The sequence below is a fragment of the Cyanistes caeruleus genome, chromosome Z, assembly GCF_971803275.1.
Source record: "Cyanistes caeruleus chromosome Z, bCyaCae1.hap1.1, whole genome shotgun sequence".
Taxonomy (NCBI): Eukaryota; Metazoa; Chordata; class Aves; order Passeriformes; family Paridae; genus Cyanistes; species Cyanistes caeruleus.
In genome coordinates, this window is record NC_141732.1 from 36,189,999 (window position 1) to 36,213,098 (window position 23,100).

General features: G+C 39.4%; 1 protein-coding gene across 4 annotated transcripts in view; it reads right to left on the reverse strand.

The window, feature by feature from the left end:
* The window catches only part of GAK (cyclin G associated kinase), a 67,514-nt gene extending 44,815 nt beyond the window's left edge, over positions 1-22,699 (reverse strand). The window contains exons 1-11 of one of the 4 annotated variants that reach the window (XM_086869429.1): positions 22,380-22,699; positions 21,940-22,086; positions 15,740-15,801; positions 14,448-14,507; positions 12,487-12,601; positions 11,906-12,048; positions 9,509-9,634; positions 8,327-8,416; positions 2,299-2,434; positions 1,575-1,687; positions 926-1,037 (exon numbers count right to left, since the gene is read on the reverse strand). In XM_086869429.1, coding sequence (XP_086725555.1) covers positions 926-1,037; positions 1,575-1,687; positions 2,299-2,434; positions 8,327-8,416; positions 9,509-9,634; positions 11,906-12,048; positions 12,487-12,601; positions 14,448-14,507; positions 15,740-15,801; positions 21,940-22,081 — 1,099 coding nt within the window. In that variant the 5' untranslated portion in view covers positions 22,082-22,086; positions 22,380-22,699. Of the gene's footprint in view, positions 1-925; positions 1,038-1,574; positions 1,688-2,298; positions 2,435-8,326; positions 8,417-9,508; positions 9,635-11,905; positions 12,049-12,486; positions 12,602-14,447; positions 14,508-15,739; positions 15,802-21,939; positions 22,087-22,188; positions 22,305-22,379 lie in introns of those variants that run through there. The other 3 variants (XM_086869432.1, XM_086869428.1, XM_086869430.1) reach the window with 3 other exon arrangements.
* Positions 22,700-23,100: the final 401 nt, after the last annotated feature.

Consider the following 23,100-nt stretch of genomic DNA (forward strand, 5'->3'; position numbering starts at 1 on the left):
CAAAAGGAGAGAGAGGTGGACCCAGATGCTTACGGAAGTATTTCTTCCTTATACAGGCTTTTTGCAGTCTAAAATAAATACATATAAGGTCAGCAACTTCCGAGCATTACTAAACAACTATGGTCCACTTCCAGAATTCCTACAGCTGTTTTTTCATTTCTTTACTAACCTCTCCCATTTGCCAGAAATGAAGCCCATTTTAACACAAAGTGATACCAACATACCATAAATTGCTGCTACCTTTTTATGTTGTAACACATCTGATGGTAAATAGTTATTCTTGAAAAGCAAAGGCAACTCTCACTTTTTTTACCTGAGATTCAGTGTTGAACACAAACTCAGGCTATGTCCTGATATCAATACCTCCTGCCACAAAGTAACAATGTTTCAATTAAAATACAGAACCTAAGGATTTTTAACAGTTTAAATTCAAACGCCTATTAAATGCTGCCCTTCAGACAGTGCACTTTGAAATATCATTGCCTCATTGAATCAAAAAGTTTCAGGGTTTAAAATAAGCTATTTTCACCTGTTTGTCATAACCTGGAGACTCTTCCTCTACAGCTCTTATTCATTAGACTATTACTGCTTCTCATATTCACACTTTCATTGCTTTTAGTTCACTTATGTCAATACTCCTGGCTCTACTGGTCTACATAGTGAACCTTAAAGATTTTTCCATAGGAAACATAATTTTTATCTTGCACCGGAATGCACTTGAGAAATTCGTATTTGCACGTATCAACATAAAATCAAACCTTACAAAAAAAAGTTAATACAAGGCTAGAAGCAACGATATAAATGCAAAAGAACTAGTACTAGTGCAAAGTATCTAAAACCCCCAATGATCCCAAACTATTTTTTCTCCCCCATGAAAGATATGCAATTATCTTTATACTAAAATGGCACTTCTTTTTGAACATACCTGCATTGTACAAATTGTTGAGCTGCCCTGCAGGCTTGGAGCTCTGTGAAACAGAGGTCACAGATGTCCGAGGCTGAGCATTGTTTCCATAGCCTCCATTTTGTTCCAGGAGCTAAAGAGAATAATACTCCAGATGAGAATTTTCTTGCTAATTTAGCCATCTTGCTATGCTTGGCAATTTACTGCTACTTGGTGAGAACAAACAAACTGAACCGCAGGACAAAGCCAGAAAGTTAAGATACACTGACTCACCAGCAGTACAGTGCAGATTAAGCATTGAACAGGACAAGTTAGTGTAGGCAGAGCCTTCAAATACAAAACTTTTCTGTGCAAGTTAATTATGATAAAACACAGCATGTCAAATAGAGTGCTAGCATACTAGGGAATAAACCAAGAGGATGAGAAGATTTTCAAAAAGCAGTAAGAAATACTAAATTTCTTTTAAGGTTTCTGTGCTTTAAAGGGCATATTTTCAAAGATCCTACAAGTGATACTGAGCAATTCAACTGAACTTCAAAATAAATTAGTGCAAAATTTTCAAACTACTAAGGAACAGGGGACCTGCTTTGAATTCTTTTATTAAATGCACATACATGCAGAGGACAGAGAAGAGGCCTAATCAATAATACTCCTTATGAGACATTTTTACCTCTGTGATTGGGGATTTAGGATTGACATTCCTAGCTGCTGCAATCTCCTGCAGTTGGTTCACAAGCTCAGTGATTGACAACCTCTCCTCTGGGTTCACTTTCAAAGTGGAGCCTAAAAAAAGGAGATTCAGACCACATAACAAACCCTTCAGAGATTTTCTCCCAAGTGATAATAATTTCTTCAATACATTCTACTGCAATAAACAAACACGTGAACAGAGTGAAGAAACTGCTAAATCAATATTTAAATATAATTCTCATAACAGTATCCATGAGAAAAAAAACCAACACTACAAAGGGTCAATAATATTTCAAAGAATACACTTTGAGATCAGTTAATAAAGAACATCAGAGGTAACTTTGTGTCTAATACTGTTGCAGTTGGATAAATTTCTGGAACAGTAACTGACACTTCCAGTAATCTAACTGAAACCAAAAGTAAACAGAATTTTTTAAGCAAGTTCAAAGAAACCAAATCAAAACATTAGCTGTTCTAATGGATTCATTCATATACTATGCAAGAAAAGTAACATTTAACAGAACTAAAAAAGCAACTTTCACATAAAATTTCATTATTTTTTATAATGGATTATTAATAAAATAAGAAGTTGCTGCAGTTTACCTTTTTCACCATCACGTGTTAATAACATTTAACTATCAGTAAAACAACTGTCAATAACAACATCCACAAAGACACCAAATAAAATAGCACTGTAAACTTACGAATGAGATCATGAAACACAGAATAGCGGGTGTCATTTTGTGGGATGACATATTTTCCATTGACTATGCGAAGTTTAGCTCCATCTTCAAATGGGTGTTGCCTAAAGCACAGCAAGTACAGGATACAGCCCAGAGCCTACAGAGATAAACAGAAATACTGCATAGAATCATGGGGACCTTTAGGTTGGAAAAGACCTCTATGATCCTCAAATTCAAACGTTAACTCAGCACTGCGAAGTCCACCACTAAACCATGTCCCTCAGTACCATATCTACATGTCTTTTAAACATCTCCAGGACTGGTAACTCAACCATTGCCCTAGACAGTCTCTTCCAATGTCCAATAACCCTTAGAGCGAAAAAATCTTTTCTGACGTCCAACCTAAACATCCCCTTGTGAAATCTGAGACCATTTCCACTTGTTACTTGGAAAAACTATTCTAGTCTATTTTTAAAAACCACTTAAAAGTCATTACAAGAAATCCATTTTATGAATTTCAAAGCATACAAAAATGAGGAGTCTTGCCATACTGAAAATGTCCAAGAACAGGATTACTCCTTCAAAAAAGGTTCAGATGTTTTATTTCATATCTCCATATGATATCTCCATAATATCTTCATATCTGTGATGCAAGGTGACACATATGTCAAGAGACAATTTGGTTTAACTTAGATACATTGTTTTGCAATACAAAAGCTAGGTGATTATATAAGTGTTAAGCAATTTGCTTAAATGACACGGAAAACACACAACAATCTCTCTAAAATGCATCTTCTGGTAAAGGCTTGAAAAAAATTACCCAAAATGACAGTCCCTTTATTCCCTATGGCCAGATGGCTATTCAACTCTTGAAACAAATAAAATTTATGACCATTTTCAGACAATCTCATTCAAGCCTCAAAAATTACAAAACCTGGACTACCACATCCTGGGAACTTCAAAGTTCCTTCTTATGTCCAACTTGAGATTTTTGTAACCTGAGAAGACAACTGAGAAGTCAGTTTTGAATTCTAATCTCTGAATAATCTAGGTATTATGGATTAGCTAGGATAATTGAATCTGTTACTGAAGTAAATGTAAATTGATACATATTTTTTCAAATAAACTAAGATATGAAATATGCTAGCAGAGTTATACTATCATAACAGAAATATATAAGTTTAAAATAAAAAAAATAAATAAAGCACCCAATGCCTCCATGAGTTGGAAAATTCCTCCTCAAAGTTTCTTCTGAACTCCAGTATGTATGGTTGCCTAAGCATATGGGCTTTTATAATCCTCACAAATGGAGCAATCCAATGAAGATGTTACCTAAGAAAACTGCCCACTGCCTCCAGTCCTCTGTGTGTACCATCTCCAACTGCCCTTGGTTGTCAATTTATCCCAAGAACAGCTTCTAAAGTCTGAAAGTTATTGAAGTCTCTGAGGTGTCTCTGATGGATTTAGTTACTCTGAAACACTTATTGAGTCTCTCAGTCCAGGACCAGAAATAAAGTACATATATTAATTCTGTATATACTTGCACATTTTTGTCAGGCTGTAAAAAAACTCTCAGTAAAATATACGTAGAAGCATCACACAGTCCACACTAACTAATCCATCAGGGCAGTACAGAAAATATCATCTACTCTTCCACAGAACACTTGCTTACAAAACAGAACATCATTTAGTTAGAGGAATGAAACTACTCCCTGTGAAGTCCAAGACACTCTGCACATCAGGAGAGAGCAACCACAGCCACACAGGAGAGAAAACCACCAAGGCAATCAGTTGAACACACAGGAAATGGAGAGGCTGCTCAGGTTTGATTTTTGCTTCAATTGCTGGAGAATGTTTTTAATTTCCTCTATTTTACCTATAATTTAGGATTGTAACTGTGATAAATTTTGTCTGCTTTAAGCACGGTCGTTCAATTTGACTAGAAGGCAATTTCAGTTGCAGCAAGGCAACTCCTCAAAGCCAACACCATCCACACAGCCTCAGCTACACCTGACAGAAGAGTCCATTCCCAAAAGGTTGTCCCAAACCTTCTGTACTGTTCTGTACAGTCCCTTTACAGAAACTGCCCGGGTCCATCTGAGCACTCACATGCCAGAAGGTAAAAAAGCAGAACCACAAAGCAATCAAAAATTACTAGGAGTAACTTTTTGACCTACTACTGGGCCTTTACCAGCAACTAATTTAAACCTTCTTTAAGGAGACAGTGGGATTTTTGGACAGTTCAGATAGTGTTTGAGGATTGATGTGATAAGGAAGGGGTAGGATTGTTTGGAACAAATGAAAATATCATTATTTTTCCCCTGACTAGCTTCCAGCAACAAGCAGCACACAAAAGTTCTACAGTACATCTGTAGGATGACACACATATTACACCAAAGTAAAATCAAACTCCTTGAAACCTAAAGAGATTGTTCAGCTCACATTGAATTAAAAGCTGCAGGATGTCTTGCATGGACCATTAAGATTTTTTAATTAGATATTGGTAAGGAGAACCCAACTTTGAAGTTTTGTTTCTTAACAAACATTTCCCAAGTCAACTCCTTTGCTTTTTCAGAAATCTTTGAGAGTGAGAAGATATGAAGGGCCTTTCAAGCATGGAGAAAAATCACTTGACAAGGAACAGCCTGTCACTTAGCTGACTGAACTGAATTTCAGTTCAGGAATTCATATTCATTTTGAAAGCAAGTAACTAAAATATGTAGCTATTCGGATTTAGTGTTTATTTTCTTATCTTTAGACTTAGGTAGGAAATGTACAGAAAGCAGTCAGCCAAGTCTAAGAAACTCTGGCCTTATAATGACACCTAATCATATTCCCATTGTGGAGTCAAGGTGGTTGATAACTAACCTTTGATCTGTGCTGCTGTTCTAAGACAGATATTACCTCTTATGTTTTTAAGCTCACACAGTGACAAACACACAGACTCAAGAGTGTCAATCACTCTACATGCTTCCTTTGGAAAACTGCTTTGTTTATCCTAACCGTAAGCTACAAATCATTTATGATTCCAGATACAGGGCCATATTCTACTGCCAAATACTTTTATATTTTTATTGAACCCAAAGCATAAAGCAAAAAATACAGAACAACATGTTCAAACCCAGATATGGTAAATAAAATAGATCTTCCCAAAGTACAGAAGGAGACAATCAACACATTAACACTAATATATAGTTACTTAAAAAAATAAACTGCAATTACTCTTTCGAGTATGGCTTTTATTAAACACATTTCTAGTTTTGCGTTTAACTGGATATTAATGATGCAAACATCCAGCCTGGATGGGCAACGAGGTCTTGAAGGAATTTAGGAATAAAAAGAGGACGTATCATCTTTGGAAGGAGTGTTAGGTCTCTCAAGAAGTATTTAAGGGGGTTACTAAAGCATGCAGGAAAAAAATTAGAGAGGCCAAAGCTCAGTTCAAACTTAATTTGGCAACTTTTTTAAAGGATAATAAAAAACATTTTTACAAATATATTAATGGCAAAAGGAAGGGTAAGACCAACCTTTATTCTCTACTGGATGCAGGAGGGATAAGTAACTGCAGATGAGGAGAAAGGGGATGTCTTTAATGCCTTCTTTGCCTCAGTCTTAAATGGGAAGACGTCTTGTCCTCAGGACAACTGTCCTCCTGGTTTGGTAGATGGTGGCAGGGAGCAAAATGGTCCCCCTTCTATCCAGGAGGAGGCAGTCAGAGAACTGCTGAGACACTTGGACCTTCATAAATCCATGGGACCAGATGGGATCCATCCCAGGGTGATGAGGGAGCTGGAAGATGAACTTGCGAAGCCACTCCCCATCATTTACCAGCAGTCCTGGCTCACTGGTGAAGTTCCAGATGGCTGGAAGCTGGCTAGTGTGACACCCATCCACAAAAAGGGTAGGAAGGAGGATCCTGGAAATTACAGGCCAGTTAGCCTGACCTCAGTACTCAGTAAGGTAATAGAGCAGTTTATACTGAGTGCCATCGCACAGCACTTACAGGATGGCCAGGGTATCAGACCCAGCCAGCATCAGTTTAGGAGGGGCAAGTCCTGCCTGACCAACCTGATCTCCTTTCCTGACCAGCTGACCCACAAGGTGGATGCAGGAAAGTCTGTGGATCTTGTCTGCCTGACCTTCAGCAAGGCCTTTGACACTGTCTCCCACAGCACACTCCTGGAGGAGCTGGCAGGCCAGGCTTGGGCAGGAGCACTCTCTGCTGGGTTAAGAACTGGCTGGGTGGCCGGGCCCAGAGAGCGGAGGTGAACGGTGCTGCATCCAGCTGTCAGCTTATGGTGTTCCACAGGGGTCTGTGCTGGGGCCAGTTCTGTTTAATATTTTCACTGATGGCATAGATGAGAGTATTGAGTCTTTCATTAGTAAATTTGCAGACGACACTAAGCTGGGAGCATGTGTCAACCTGTTGGAAGGGAGGAGGGCTCTGCAGAGAGACCTGGAATGACTGGATGGACTGGCAGAGTCCAGTAAGATGAATTTTAATAAGTCCAAGAGTCCTGCATCTTGACCACAACAACCTCCTGCAGTGCCACAGGCTGGGGACAGAGTGGCCTGACAGTGCCCAGGCAGAAAGGGACCTGGGGGTACAGGTGACAGACAAGAGCATGAGCCAACAGTGTGTGCCCTGGTGGCCAAGAAGGCCAATGGCATCCTGGCCTGGATCAAGAGTGGTGTGGTCAGCAGGAGCAGGGAGGTCATTCTCTCCCTGTACTGGGCACTGGTGAGGCCACACCTGGAGTGCTGTGTCCAGTTCTGGCCCCTCAGTTCAGGAAGGACGTTGAGACGTTTGAGCAAGTCCAGAGGAGGCAACAAGGCTGGTAAGGGGCTTGGAACACAAACCCTGTGAGGAATGACTGAGGGACCTGGGATTGTTTAGCCGGGAGAAAAGGATATTCAGAGAAAGTGTATCTCTTTCTACAACTTCTTGAAAACTTTGTAGTCAGGTGGGGGTTGGTCTCTTTCCCCAGGCAACAACTGACAGGAGGAGAGGACACAGTCTCAAGCTGTGCCAGGGGAAATATTGGCTGGATATCAGAAAAAAAGTTTTTTATGGCAAGAGTTATAAAGTACTGGAATTGTCTAACTGGGAAGGTGGTGGAGTCACCACCCCTGGATGTGGCACTCGGTGGCATGGTTTAGTTGAGGTGTTAAGGCATGGGTTGGACTCTTCCAACCTAGTGATTCTGTAATCCTTGCTCAGACTGACAGTATTTCATGCATATGAAGAGACCAAGTGATCAGAAAATTACCTTTTACTTTGTGTTTCTTCACATGCCTTAAGAACATCACCAACAGCTATAGAAACTGAACAAGCACTTCCACAATGTCTTGCAACTAATTTAATAAACTGAATGCCAGCATTACATTTTCTCAATTAGTCTTTTGACACACTACTGATACAGGTAAGAACTGAACAGCTTGACACCTGCCTCTGTAAAAACATCCCATAAACTAAGTCACTAAGCACTACACTGCCGGGGAGTACTTCAGTACTGCAGCCTTATGCAGCTGGAAAAGGTACAGATTCTTTAGTGAGTCTGAGCAGCTTAGCATCTTTTCTACACAAAGCATGAATGATTTCTGCACTGTTCTCATCCTTGATATCTGTCAGCATTTTAACTACATGTCATACCTCAACATAATAATTTTTCAACTCAGCAATAAGATGTCCCAGGATTATATGCATGGCAGAGCACAAAAGGCAAGAATTTGAACCTAAGTATTCTGGATATATGGTGGCAAGCTCCAACTAAGCAACAGCTCTACCAAACGTTAGAGAAGTTCAGCATTGCCTCTCAAATGGAACTCACGCTTGATTTGGGAGAATACCTTGAATGGTACGTCTCATTCTTTTAACATCTAGATACAGAGTCCACACTATTTAAGTTTATTTTGATCTAAGACAGCATTCTACATTTATTTCAGTGCTTTAGTTATTTAATCAACAAACAAACATGAAGCCTGCAAAATCAGTTTGACTATGACATGAGCAACTATGATGCAGCAAGAAAAAGAAAAAACTTCTTACCCAAATGTCCTGCTTTTCACCAATTGGAAAATTTGAATACAAGTCTATCATTTCTGGTGTCCTGTACATTGGCGTTGTATTCCTTGTGATCTGGAGAAGACAAAATTTATTGAAACAATCTTTAATGATGACCTTTAGCAGCATTCAACCAAGGAAACAGCTCTCTGTGTAGAATGAATAGTACTCTCATTTTCAAAATTAATTTCAGAAATACTTGTCAAGGAAAAAGCCATCAACTGAATCCTGCAATAGTCATAACAGCTTTCACATAAGGTCACATGAAGACAGTAGTACTCAAACAACACTGTGATAGTCCAGAGTCCTCCCAAACAGCAAAGCACATAAAGAGACTGTTCTACATGATGCAAAAATGAACAGGAACCCTAATAGCAAAAATCAACAATAAACCAGTAAGTAAATTCATGCTCCAGTGCACCTCTCTCCCTTACTCAGCACACTTAATGACAGTGAAGACACATCCAAAGAGAAACTCTGCTCATAAGAACACCTGAAAATACCTCTTCTACCACCTTTTTACAAAGACTACACAAGACAGTGGTACAACATCATCACTTCATCAATTGAATGCTTTCCAAGAATACCAGATTGCAAAACCTGGGTTTGTCAGAAGTTGCACACATGAACTTAAGTGTATTTCTCTGGCTGATGTACTACATTAGATTTACTAGCATTACTCTCAACTCTATACTAAGAACAAATGCATTTTGGAAAAGTATACTGCATGGTAGATTTGGCTACTTTAGTCAAAGACACTGCAATACTGCCCATTCCTATTCTGCTGAGCAGACTTGCCTCTCATTAAAGTATAATTCAACTGAGAAAAACAGACTGGAAGGAATCAGGATGGCACAACCAGTTTCTTGTCAAGAGTGCAATTAGAAGAAGCCCTAGTAACCACTTCTGTTTTCACAGCAGATTGCAGAATGGATGCTGACCATGCTAAAGCAGTGTTTCTACATGTAGCCACAGAACACAAGCTATGATTTTAACTGCAGACAGTTTCTGAAATCTAACAAAATAAATAAAAAACTGAAACTTCATAAGTAACACTCTGAAACAATCTTCATTTGTCTTAGATGTCTCATTAATACCTGATTAATAGTAACAATTAAATTAATCCACTGTTGATATTAAAATTAAATCACATTAAAATAGTCTCACCTCTTCTTCAACCAGTGCTCTCTTCTGTGCAGACCAGTTGTAGTCTGGATAGTAAGCTATAGTTGTAGCACTACCGAAGTCACAAAGTTTAATTGTCCCCTGATTACTGATAAGCAAGTTTTCCACCTTCAAAAAGATGCAGAATAATAAATATTTTAAAAAGTGTCTTTTTTGCCCTGTATACTAACACACATGCTTTCATACATTGTCTTACTTGTGCATAAATACAAAAAACTAATCACTTTATCCAAAAATATTGTTTACAGAAGAACTAAGATTTCAGACAGTACTGTAGTTTTACATGGTAGCAACAAACCAAGTTTTAAAAGGAAACACCAAACACACCATGAACAGGAAACATTCAGGAAAGCAAGAAATAAACCTTGGGGGAAAATAATTCCATTGAAGCCTAACAAAAGGCCAGTTTTTCAGATGAGAACTTGTAAAAGCAGTGTCTTAGAATCCAAACGTTCTCAGGCATAAAACTGAACACTGTTAGCTTAACTGCAGTGGGATGAAGGTTAGGACTGCTATAGAAAAAAAACAGGAAGGTACTAGTAGAGAAGCAGTCTGCTAGGAGACACCTGTAAAGAGGCAGCTGTGACCCTGTGCAGAGACAGGAAACAGATATTTGAGGACTATGTGCTGCCTGAATAGATCATCATCCATTATCTCTGCCTTTTTCTACTTCATAAATTCCAACTGTAATGTATTATTAATTGAAATGTGAAAGAAACTTAAGGAAAGAGTAAAAGTATTGGGCAGATGTACTTGGAGTCAATCACAAAAGGACTAAAAAAAAAAATTTTACCTCTGAATAAAGTTAGGAAAAGGTATCAAAGTTAATTAGCTCAAAACTCCAACTTACAGTTTTCTATGCTGCTGACTTTAGTTTATACTGCTAAAAAGGGTAGCAGAGTTAAATGATCCCTATTTGGCTTCTGGCTGCAGTAAGGCCTCTGTATCTTGCAGAACAACAATAATTTAACCTTGTTTTGCAGCCTCTGCAATGTGAGACCAACACAAACCCAAACAACTGTCTTTTCCCGTGTTTTATCTGTCAGGAGGGTATGTTCCTTGAGAAGAAAAAACTATTCTGACTTACAGCATTATCTCAATGTCTATGCAGCTGGCTATAAAAGAAATTGTGTATTTACTTGTAAATAGTTTTTTTTACCTTTTTCTTTTTTCCCAGAAGAGAGATGCACCTTTTCTAAAATAGCTAGGGGTTAGCATTCAGAAATTTCAAAGAATGGGTTATATGTCTTTATAACACTACCTCACGACATAAAAGCCTGTTCAATGGTACCAAGTGACTAAAAAAGGAGTGCTGTGTTACCAAAGTCAGGTTTGTATTTATGGGCTATACTAACAGCTAATATTAAAGCTTTCATCAAGAGTGTTGAAAATAATTAGCACATTTACTTCTAGAAGAGTGGTCTTATTTTCCTTTCCCCAAAGTACTTAAGGAGGAACAAATTTTCCTATTTTTGTATTCAAATGAAATCACATCAGGCTGGATACAGACACATGTGAAACTTCGACATTATTCAAAGAGTAAGAAACTCCTCTGTCTTTTTTTTATATTAATGAAAATTCAAATATATTCATAGGACAGCAGAATCTTACTGATGATTAGAGCTTCCTCATCTAAGCTATATTGAACAGGTGAACCCCTGTTTTGAAAATACAAAATTCAGACTCAGGTAAGTCCTTTCAAATCTCCAAAGCTCCTAAAGGTATAACACTTTCTACAGCATAACCCCAGCTAAAGGCTAATAAATCAAGCAAGATAAAAAAAGCAAGCTGGTAAAAAAACAAACAAAAAAACAACACCAAAAATCTAAGAAAGAAAATCTAACATGAATTATGCCTACCAAATTTTACAAATCAAATTCAAAACAAGTACTGAAGTGTAATGCAAGTATGCAAGTTATCAGTTCTAAAACTAACAGCTTATACATTCTCAATGGCAATGTAATCCTTCACAGACAATTCAATATTCTTCTCCTTTCTTTTTTTCTCCTTTATTCTTCTCCTGTTCTTTTAAGTTTTAAGTCACACTCTTAACCCAGAACTACAGTTTATTAGTTGTAAATGACTATTTTATCCAAAACAAAATATTTAGGCTAATTCAATCAGCAAAACATGATACACAACTTTCTGCTAGCTTGTTTCAGATAGAGTACAATCAGTGCCTAACTGCAAATACAAGGAAAAGATGTTTGAAGAGATGGAAGTATTTCGGTGATGACCATCACTAAAACTCAGTAGGTATGGCAAAGCAATAGATCTAAACACTATGCTCAAGAATCATCTTTAACACTACTCCAGCCCAACAGGCTCCTTTCATGCCTGTTCCAAAGTTCACTGCTTTATTTAAATATTGCAACATACCTTTAAATCTCTATGAATAATAGGAGGCTTCTGTTTATGCATGTGCTGAACTGCTCTGCAGGTCTGATAAAAAATCTTCAAAACAGTGTCACAAGAGATAGGTCCTTTGGATTCTACTTTCTTTAAGAATCCTACCAGCTGTCCTGCAGGAAATGAGAAAAAATCACATAAGCACACAGAGAACACTGCAAATTCTGAAAGCTTGACACAAACAGACCCATGTCAGGAAAGATTTACAGTATTGAGTTGTATTAAATATATTTTCTGAAAATGGCAAGTCCACATTGACTACAGTGAGAAAAGAGTGCTCTAAGGAACTACTCCTACTCTTCCTTTCTCTGACTAGTCTCAAACAAACAACCTTAAACAAAACAACCTTAATGATTACCTCATATTTAAGACAAGGTTAAACTATAGTCTAAAAAAAACATGATCTTTATCCTATAAAAGGTAAGTTTGAACTCTGGCTCCACTGAACCATGATATCTTCTACAGTCATTCCAAGCCTGTAAGTTAACAAGCAGCTTGTACAAAACAGCTGCCAGAAGCAATGTGGACTGCTGGGGAAAGAGAAAGTTTACCTTTACACAGCTCTGTAAGCAGAAGAAACTCGCCCTGCCCCGTGTCTGATTCTTCTTTTCCAATAGATGCTGCAGAGCAAAACTGGACAATGTTGGGATGACCTGAAAGTTTTTTCTGGAGAACATGTTCAAGGAAGAGAACTCCCAAGTTCATAGCTACTACTGCATCCAGTAGTTCATTTGAAAAGTTAGCTTAAAACCACAGAAAGCATAACAGCTGCAATCAATACCCAAAGCAAAACAGGGAAATACATGCCTCAACTGTAAGAAATCTGAGAAAGCAATCTAAGGTGATGTAATAAAAAGTCAAAATAAAATATTAAAAAATCCTTATGTTTACAGCTTGGAAGAAAATAGACTCAGTAACAGATCTAGTTCTTTTTGTATTTTGACAATGAGCAAGACATTTGCTTTTTGACAATTTGCCAAGAGCCTAGCATGAGTAGCAGGGACATCTTCTAATTATCAGCTGCTTCTCTAGATGGCTGATCAAGAAAGGGCTATTGTACCCTCACCTATCCTTCCCAAGAAAGTATTAAATATGCCATGCTTCAGTTGTAAGTAATTAAAATAGAGTTCAAAACAATTAGAGGTCAGAAGGGGCAAGGAACTTACCCTCCCATCATTAGTAGTATTTTTTTATGCTACAAAACTTTATCATGTTTCACTTTCAGTTCAAAAATTTGAGGTATCATTTTTGAGCTATGTACAGGGGAGTACAATATAAGTGATCTCAGCTCCTGCTAGTGGAAGTCATGTTGCATTATGCCTGTCTGTGCCTACACTGAGATTTGTGCCTGTGAGACAATCACAATCTTTCTACAGGATGCATTTACCAAGTCTGAAGAGAGAAAAGCAAAGATACTGTAAGTAGAACAAAGCTATTAAAAAAGGGCAAGTTGGATCCACACAATTCACATTAATCTGATCTTACACATCTCTTCCACAACCCTCTATTCAGACCTGCAGGAATTAATTGCATTTCACAGTCTTATATCAGAAAGTTAGCAACAATTAACCCTTCATCATATTGTACACCTGCTTTAATGACTCTGACCTGTGAAAAATTTCCAATTAACATTAAGTTCTTTACTCTTGGCAAGATAAGGTCAAAATAAACAGGAAATGTACAGTGCTATGGTACTCTGCCTTGGAAGTGTACTTCTACTGGTGTTTAGGCTGAGATTTTGCCAAACATATCAGCAGTCATAAAAATAAATGTTTGAGTAGCTTAAATTAGGATCAGTGGGTTTGCCTGCTAATTTAAAATGAAGCTGGATGCTCAAAGGGGAACACATCAGCACACCACAGCTATTCACTGACTCTTGAAACAAACCAAGGGTCCATAAGGAGCCAGGCCAGGGAGAAAATATTGAACTTACTAAAATCAAGGATTGAAAACACTCCAAGATTACATTATACCTTAGTATCTGACATCACTACATATGGAGGACAGCAAGGACACTGAGAAATATCTGCTTCTTTTTTTCTGATGCATGTAGCCTACTGAAATTTCTTCCTTAATATCCAACATGACTTCTTAAAGCCAGATGTATCCAAAGCAGAAATTAATAAACACTGAGAGTAAAAGCAAAGAGCAATAAATCCAGTGCATGCGAGGGAACTCTATTTAAGAACTAAGTGTCATCTGAAGTCAAAAAGTCTCTTGACTAAATTCACAGGGCTGCAACAGAGTTCAAACAAGAATCTCACTTCTTGCTAGAAGTACATGGCAAAGTCTACACTAGCTACAAAAATTATCTGCACACACTGTATTACCACAATTTTTGAAGAACTGAACTTTCTGAATGTTGGCACCAGATTCATGACAAACCATGAACCCATATCTCCAGAATGTCAGTCCTCTTAGGCAGTGTATGGCATGAAGAAAAACAGAATCTGTACAGCAATCTTTCCTTTCCCAGAAATCTCAGGCAGTTAAATGTTACAGAAAAGGATACCATAAAACAAACTTCCTGAATGATGGCTTTGTTCTTTTCCTCTTCATTAGACAACAGTCGCTGCCAAACAAAACCAAAATAATTGAGAGGATATAGTTACTGAAACTTACAGACTTAACAGTGCATAGATTGTTTTTTTCAATGAAGGAATATGAAGGATAAACTACAGACAAAAACCTAAGGAACTGTAATGGGGCAGTAAACCAAGCTGGCTTATTGTACATTTTGATATTCTGACATAAATAATAACAAGCTTTCCAGTTGCCTGGACTATTCAGGTTTAGTGATAATTGAGCAGTTGTAACTTTTTACACTCTTAAAAGTAACTGCTCTGGCAGTTCTGATATATAAAGCTCTAAAGTCTCCTGGCTGCAGCATTGTGGACTGTCAAGGAAAGATTCACCTTCTATCTGAAATATTTAGCAACAACCTTCAACTCACTCTACACTAAACTCACCAGATTATGTATCCTGTCTTTTTCAATGGTACTTGTGTAATCAGTAGCAAAATTAAGTATTACTGTTTCTAGTATTACCTGGATTTGCAGTCAACATTTGACTACAATCAGCCTGAGCATTCACTTCAAAAGTACTGGTTTTACAGAACCGAGGAAGTATAGTAATGGTTCACCTTTTACCTGTTATTTTTCTAATGAGGATCTTTGAACACATATAATGTATGGCTTTGGTCACATGTTTTGTTACTGTAGGATGTGGAATGAAAGGGGAAAAGCCAAAGTTATTACTGGTGGTATAATGCCAACTTACCTCTCCCATCCCTCCTACAACTAACCCTGTTTACAGTTACCAGAAGCCTCCAGAAACCAAGAATCCAGAAAAGTATCTCTGAAAAGTACCAAGCTGAATGGTTAAACAATGAGTCGAAGCCTGGAGCATTATTTTTAATACTAAGGAAATTTAAAGTAAGAAGGTAAGCTAAATCTGCTTTTGACAAGTGAAAAAGATTCCTGTACTCCACTTCAGGTCACTATGAAATATTCTTTTTACCCATGAAACAAAATGTTTTTGACTGGATCATGAATTTCTATACCAAATAAAAAAATAAAGGCCAGAGGTACCTAAAATATCAATTCCCCTGTTTGTCATCTAATAATGAAGTGCATGGTTCTAACTGGAATGACCATTCTAAATAGTGGGCTACAAACACCATTAATACACTGAATTTTTCCAAGTTACTTGCTCTGTGGCATACATCAAAGACTAACTGTCATGCTAAAATATCAAGCTAAAAGACAGACCTTACAAACCTATAGTGAAGTAAATTAATATTACCTTCAAAGCATAATCTTTGCCACTTCCAAGATCTTGAGCTTCATAGACAAATGCAAAACCCCCTACAAGAAGAAGGCACATTACGTCAGTTTTAATTTCAATATTCAGGTACATCATTCTTTTTAGTCTAACAGAATCAATACATGAATTTAGATACATTTCTGAATGTACCAAGTACACATTTTTAGCATCCGGTCAAGATGGCTGATATTCAGCAAGACTTCAGACATTCTCTTCCTTGCCTGTACATACGTCAAGAACACACTGATTTTGTTACTCTCCTGCATTTTTTTAAGTCTGCATATGCAGATTTCTTATGAAGCCATTTTTTCTTATAAAACCAAACTGTACTAAAGCAAATACTACCTGATATTTCAATTAAACGTTTTTGATATTACACTGCTAACACTGTATAAAATACAGCAATAACAAAGGAAGATAAGTGCTAAACATACACCTCCTATTTTTAAGATAATTGTCATGCTTCATGCTTTGTATTAAAAGCAGAAAGCTTTTTCAAGCACTGAAGCGCACATTCCAATAACAGTAATATTGTTATTAAATTGAAATGTGTTGTTCCATAAAATATTTTCCTTCAAACTTCTTTTGTCAAATTATCTATTTTCTCAAACACCTCTCCTTTGCTCAAGAACACTGTGCAAACCTCACTGAGATAGCAGAAGTTTGAGAGTAGATAACTAGTTCAAAATACACATTTCTACTTCAGTGATAGTACCTTATTATCAAGTACTAAGAAATGCTAAACAGAATGGAGTTCATTAAACTTTGCAGATCTCCAGAGAAAAGCCAGTGGTATTGAGCCTGGTTAATTCCTACTTCATTACACCTGCCTTATTCAGAATCCAACTGCTATGACCTACAAGCTCACCTTTTACAACTATGCCCCTCTCAAAACATCAGCTTCAAGTAAGTTTCCCATTCTGTCTTTTCACTCTTTCACAAACTCAGCTCCATACAACTTGGCTCATTCTATGTAGTGTTTGGTTCATTACTTCTGCAGCACTTCTACAGCAGATACCATGTTTAATTCCATGGATTTTCTGGGATACCAAAGGAGTTACAGCATGTTGTGAAGATAGTTCTAACTTCTTTTTTTTTAACCATCTGCTATTAGTGAAAACAATTCTTACACAAAAGGCAAAACTATTCCTACTGCTTCTTACTTAAAAACAGTTTCATTTATAGTTTGATGCTGGCTCCCTCAAAGAAGTAGTCTATTAAAGCAGTTTTAATATACCTTCAGTAGGGACAAGTTTATTGGCAAAATTTCTGATCTGCCGTAACAGTTTACTCTAAGCTCCCTGACCAATATATTTTGCAAACATTCAGAAAAAATAATTTAAGAAGTACTTTCAACAAACCTCTACCTGTACAGCAGACCTAAGTGAGGCAAATCGTAAAATGGAAGTTAAAAGAAAAACTTCGATGGGCATCTGAATAATGTAATTACATTTGGGGTGTTTTCACTCATTTTTTCCACTCATGTAAATGTTTGTAGATGGTTTTAAGACAGTTTTCTGAGGCTTTCTGTATCAGCAAAATCATCTTAGTATTCCCCCATACAGATCACCAGTGTAGAGATATGTACACACCCATCCCAGCTGCTGCCCACAGAGACAGGTTTTACATTGGTGAGGCATTTCAGAGCCCCATTCTCAGAAGACAGCCCAAGCCACCCAAAGTCATCTCAGACAGTATTTTCTAGTACAGAAATTACAGCAGAAGAAAACTAGGTTTATTTCTTTTCTGTAGACACAAGCTCTCACACATCAAGGCTCACTTCAGAGCACTACACCATGAAAATCAGGAACTAACTCCACCTCATTTGCTTTATTAGTGAGCACTCTACACTTATCTTTGCACCATCACAGGCCTATCAATACCTCATCATTCTCTTAGAGAGACTGGAAGACTGTTGCTTTTCCAACCAAGACATTTGGATTCTCTCTCAAGTCAAACCTACATCACATAATACTGAATAACTTCACTGCATTTACACATTAAGTTGGATTTTAAACTGTTCTTTTTTATCATGTCCCTGTTTTTCACATATCCACAAATTATCTTTTCAGATAAGTAGATTCAGTAAAGTTACAAATACAGAAGCATCAAAATAGGGACATCAACCACATTGTAACACTGCTTGCTACTGTAATTCACTCAATGTTTCATTACACACTTAACTAGTCATGAGAAAGCGAGGGTGTGAGTAGCTTCCTGTTTGTAACTATTTGATATGACTTTTCTACTCTCCTCCCAGATACTGACCAAATTCATTCACTTTCAGCGGTTTATGCTATAACTTGATTGAAACACTATAATTCTAATCTGGACTGTAAGTTACAGTGCACCTTACCTGAAAACTTTGATTTCTATCAGAGTATCAAAAAAGAAAACACACTCAGTTATTGTCACCACACATTGATTCACAAGCATTTTTCTTCTGAAGTCCAGTCATGCATTTATGTCCATTGCAAAGTCCTAGTAACACAATGAAACTGCCTCAAGAATAAAGGATGGCCCAAATTTAAAGACCTGTACACACCCTTGAGAAAAAGAGAGGTAGAATATCTTGAAAGTTTCAAAGCTACCCTGCAAGCAGGAATTGCTACAGCCAAGAAACAACAGCCTTAAAAAATAGAACTGTTCTGCTCCATGTTGAAAACATTGTCTACATTTACAGTAAAGAGAATGCCAACTGGAAAGTTGCTAGGTCAGGTGCTTTAGTTGCTCTTTAGGAATCATCTTTTTTTCCCCCCACTTACTGGCAAATTAACAACGCTCACAGAAACTTAACATTAAGCATTCATTGTGCCTCTGCTGCTGAAAGTTTACAAATTAAATCTGCTCAAAAGCCTCAACTTAATTAGGTTATCATTATCCTATGAATCCAGCAGTTGCACAGACCATAGAATTGTTCCTATAAGTTTGGCAACCTGTAATACTGCCTGCTCACACTCAAAATACTGAGGAAGTCCTGCAGTATCAAAGAAAAAAAAACAAAAACGTTGCTTTAATTGCAGAAGTTTCACCTTGACAGAAAGCAGATTGTAATAAGTTACCTACCTACGTGGCTTCAAGTCATGACATCTAGTTTTAAACTAAAAAAAAAGAACAAAATTAAAATCTGTAGCCATTTATGTCTGTAGCCTATTGCTATCTTCCTGACTAGGGAATGATTTTCCATTACAGTAAAAGCTTTAGACTCAGATCAAACAGATTGAATTCTTTTTCTCATAATGTTCTCTTCTTGTGTGCCGTTTTGTCAATGTCTTGCTCAAAGGAAGCCTAAGAACTCATTACATGTGAAGAATGGTTGTTAAACATGTGCTTGCTTGTTCCCTGTTTTTCACACAAACACTTGGTTTATTCTAAATTGTTCAGTCTCATATACAAAATAAGCAACAATATTCACTAATCATGGAGGAAATCTGTGACTATTTTACTTAAGTAAAACTGTGTGGGTGTCTGTGCACTTAACGTGAGGATCCAAGAGAGCCATGACATGTGAAGCCACCATCATACCAAGGGCAAGTAGAGATCGTATGTAAAGGCCCCCCCACCAAGGTCCTCTAAAATCTTATCTGCAGTGAGCTACTGAGATGTCCAAGCAGAAAAAGAACCAGGATACCATATTCTAGGAGTGCTCAGTCCAGTCTGTGACACCCTTAAGTCTGTTCTTGCATTTAGAGGTAGTATCAATACAAGAGATCATCACCAGCTCATCACCCACAGGTTGCTGTCAGCCTCCTGCAGCAGCACACCACATTTTCAATCAACCCAGTCCTACCCCAGCATGACACCTCTGTGAAATAAACAGGAAATCACATCCAAGCAACCTGTGCAAGAAGTCTCAGAACACAGCCAAACAAGAATTTGCACCATCACTGTTGCACACTACAGAGCTGGAAGGAGCTGTGGGCTATGGGAACAACTGAACCTGTGCTGCCACATGACACCACGCAATGCTAAACCACAGGCTCTGTTCACACCAGCTACAAACAAAGCTGAGCATACGAGCCTATGGAAAAGGTTCTCTATCTGCATCGGCAGATGACACACAGTTCACTACAGATTTGAAACCCAAATTCAGAAAGCAGCACTTGACTTTCCAGTAGGAAATTTGGCATGAAAGAACCCACCTAGAAGAAAAACAGATTCTATATTTGTAATCGTGGAAGGGAATACACACAAGCCACAGTTGTGGACCCATGTATCAGAAGGTACCACAACACATCCGGAGCTGAAAGATAAACGTAATTTGAGCAACAAAATAAACTATACAAATTCAAGTCTGAAGACTGCAGGAGAGAACAGGACTTCTGTACTTTATATCTATTTTAGCTTTATACTCAATATACCACAAGGGACCTTTTAGACCAGCTACACTGAAGAAATGCAGCTAGAAAATTATATTTTCCAGAAAAAGCAAGCAGCTAGTCGAACTTTGGTTGGCAAAATAAGAAAAGAAAACAACATAAAATAACACCGTAACACTGAGACAAAAATGTAACACAAATTTTTCTGGTTACAGAGAAATTGTTAAGAACTGTAGAGTTAAAGCATGTTTCCATTTGCTTCAAGTCATCTAACCTGGCATCTTTCCCTTGACATTTTACAAAGGCTGTGTCAGATTCTGGGAAACAGTAGGCTGCTGTCAAAGTGAAGTACTAAAATACCTGCTACAGAAGCATAACCAAATAGCATATATCCTTCAAAAATAGCTTCCTGCCCTAACTTTCCTTTGTCCTTTGGTAACTGCTGTGGTCACTGAGGGCAATAATGTTACAGTATCAGCAGCACAGACAGCTCTTTTAGCATTCACATCCTACTGAGGTTGTGAATGCTAAAAGACAAAGACTTACATTTCAATCACAATTCCGACTGTAAAGAAGGTGTAAGTAAAGGCTGAAGTCAAACAGGAGGACACAACATTTAGTACTGTTCTAAATGCAACTTGCTATGTAAAAAACTGCCAGGTTTTCTCCAAGATCATGTGCCAGAAGTCTTTGAGCATTCAAGTGATAAATTATTGCCCTTAAGAAGATAAAGCAGTGGTGAAGACCCAGTTGCTGTTGTTTTACAACGCAAAAATTTTTATAAGTACAAGTGGTTTGAAGTAGCTAATTCTAACCAAACTTTTCCTCTATACTGATCACCTAGATTTCAACAGAAAACTATTTAGTATAAGATAATTACAAGAAGAAATTACAGAAAAAAACTCCAATAACGAAAAGGAGTGCTGAATAGAGCTTTGAGGTATTTAACCTAAATAACATCAACCATCTCTACAAAGTTAATGAAATATTTCACTGCAGTAGTATAGAAATTCACATCTTAGTCTTCTGAGACTAGCCTCCAGTGGTTCTTCTTTTGCATTTTCTCTGACCACAAGCACAAGATGATCCAAATTTCTGCTAATATCTAAGTAATTTACATCTATCAAACATTGCATCTTTTCTAAAACAGATTAACAAGTCATGTGCCAGGCTTCCTACCCAAAACTTCACTGAAACTGGAAGCTGCCCAGATATTTAACTCCTCGTACTCTAGCAAAATCTATGTGCACAGTAAGATCAGCCTCTTGACAAGTGTGTTTAAAACAAACACATTTCCTGCATTCCATAGTCTTCTAAACAACCCCAAACAACAGAGGCAATCTTGCATGTTTGGCAAAATATTATACACTGTCATTAAAAAAAACAACGAAATAAAACACACAATCCAGAACTTCCATGAGGTCTTTAGTAGATTATAAAGACCCTGACAGATTACAGACTCCTCTGAGTTGTTACGTGGTGAAGGCATTTTAAACCACAAAGCAAGCGAAGAAGTAGCCACACAACACAGCGGCTCTCGGTGGCGATTCCTGAGGCAGGACAGTAACACCAAGCCCTGCTGCGACCCCAGGGCCTGGGGACACCGTCCCTGCGTGCCTGGGACACCGGCTCGGCGCGGAGCGGCTCGGACACCTCCAGCCCTTCCCGAGAGGCCGGAACTGCCGCCCCGCCCGCCGCCCGCCCGCCCCCACCCGGGCGCGGCCTGCCAAGGAGGAAACCCTCCCGGTCTAGGAACGGGAGACGGGGAAAACAGGAGCGGGAGGCCCGCGGGGAAGCCCATCCCAGCCCCGCAGCGCCGGGGTCCGCCCCGCACGGCCCGGCCCTGCCGCTCGCGCTTACCCTCGGCGATGACCCGCTTGATGCGCAGCTTCATGTCGCCCATCTCCACCGTCTGCCCCACGAAATCGTTCTGGTCGCGGCTGGCGGCTCCCAGGGAGCCGGGGCCCGCCAGGAAGTCCAGGGCGGACTGGAACAGCGACATGGCCCCTGGCAGGCAGCGGAACAGAACGGGACGGAAAGGGATGGAAGCAGAGTGGGACGGAGTTGGAAGGCTCCGCCGAGCCACCGACAGCCGCGGCGAGAGCCCACCTGCCTCCTCTGCCGTCCCCTCAGCCGCTCTTCCCTCAGCTCCGGGCGGCTTCCGGGAACGCTGCGTCACTTACGCGCTCCCGGTGCCGCCCGCCCGCCGCAGCCCGGCCCGGCGCGGCCCCGCCCCGCGGGAGGAGCTCCTGCTCCCGCCCCGGCCCCCGCCTTGCTCCGCTCCTGCCGCGTCCCCTCACCGAGCTTCGGCTCCGGTCCCGGCTCCCCGCTCCTGTCGGCCGCGGGCAAGGCGCGAAGCTCACCTTCCCGCCCTCCCCGCGGCGCTTTCCCTCAGGAAGGGCCGCCGTTCCCCAGGCAGGGGTGTTTCCACATATTAACACTTAGGTTGGCAGTCGGCAAGAGATAAATGTCCTCCTGTCCGCCGGCTCCGCTGGCGCTTGGGCAGCACCTGCTCTTTTCCCACAGAGCATTGCTGCCGTCCTTTCCCTATTCGTCTGCCCTCGGGACAGGACCTTCCCAAGTCTGCCCTTCCCCCTTTTCCCCTCGACCCTCACGGGCCGCTGCCCTTCCCGCACCCCCAGTGCCAGCACCGGGACGCACGGGAGGGCGCGGTGGGGGAGAGCTCTCCGTGTGTCACACTATCGTGGTTCCATACTGGCCAAATTCCAGGCATCCACGAGAGTCACCCACTCACCCTCCCCTGCCACAGCTGGACAGGGGACAGAAAAAATTAACGAAGGGCTCGTGAGTTCAGATAACGACCGGGAGAAAACACTCCAAGGACAAAACAGGCTCAACTTAGAGATAAAAAGTGAGTTTGTTACTAACAAAATCAGAGGAGGATTATGAAAAATAATAAAATAAAGCCTTATAAACGCCTTTTCTTCCCCCAGTCGCTCCCTCCGTTGCACTCACAACTTAGGGAGACCCGGTGTGGGGTTCTGGTCGGTTCGGCACTCA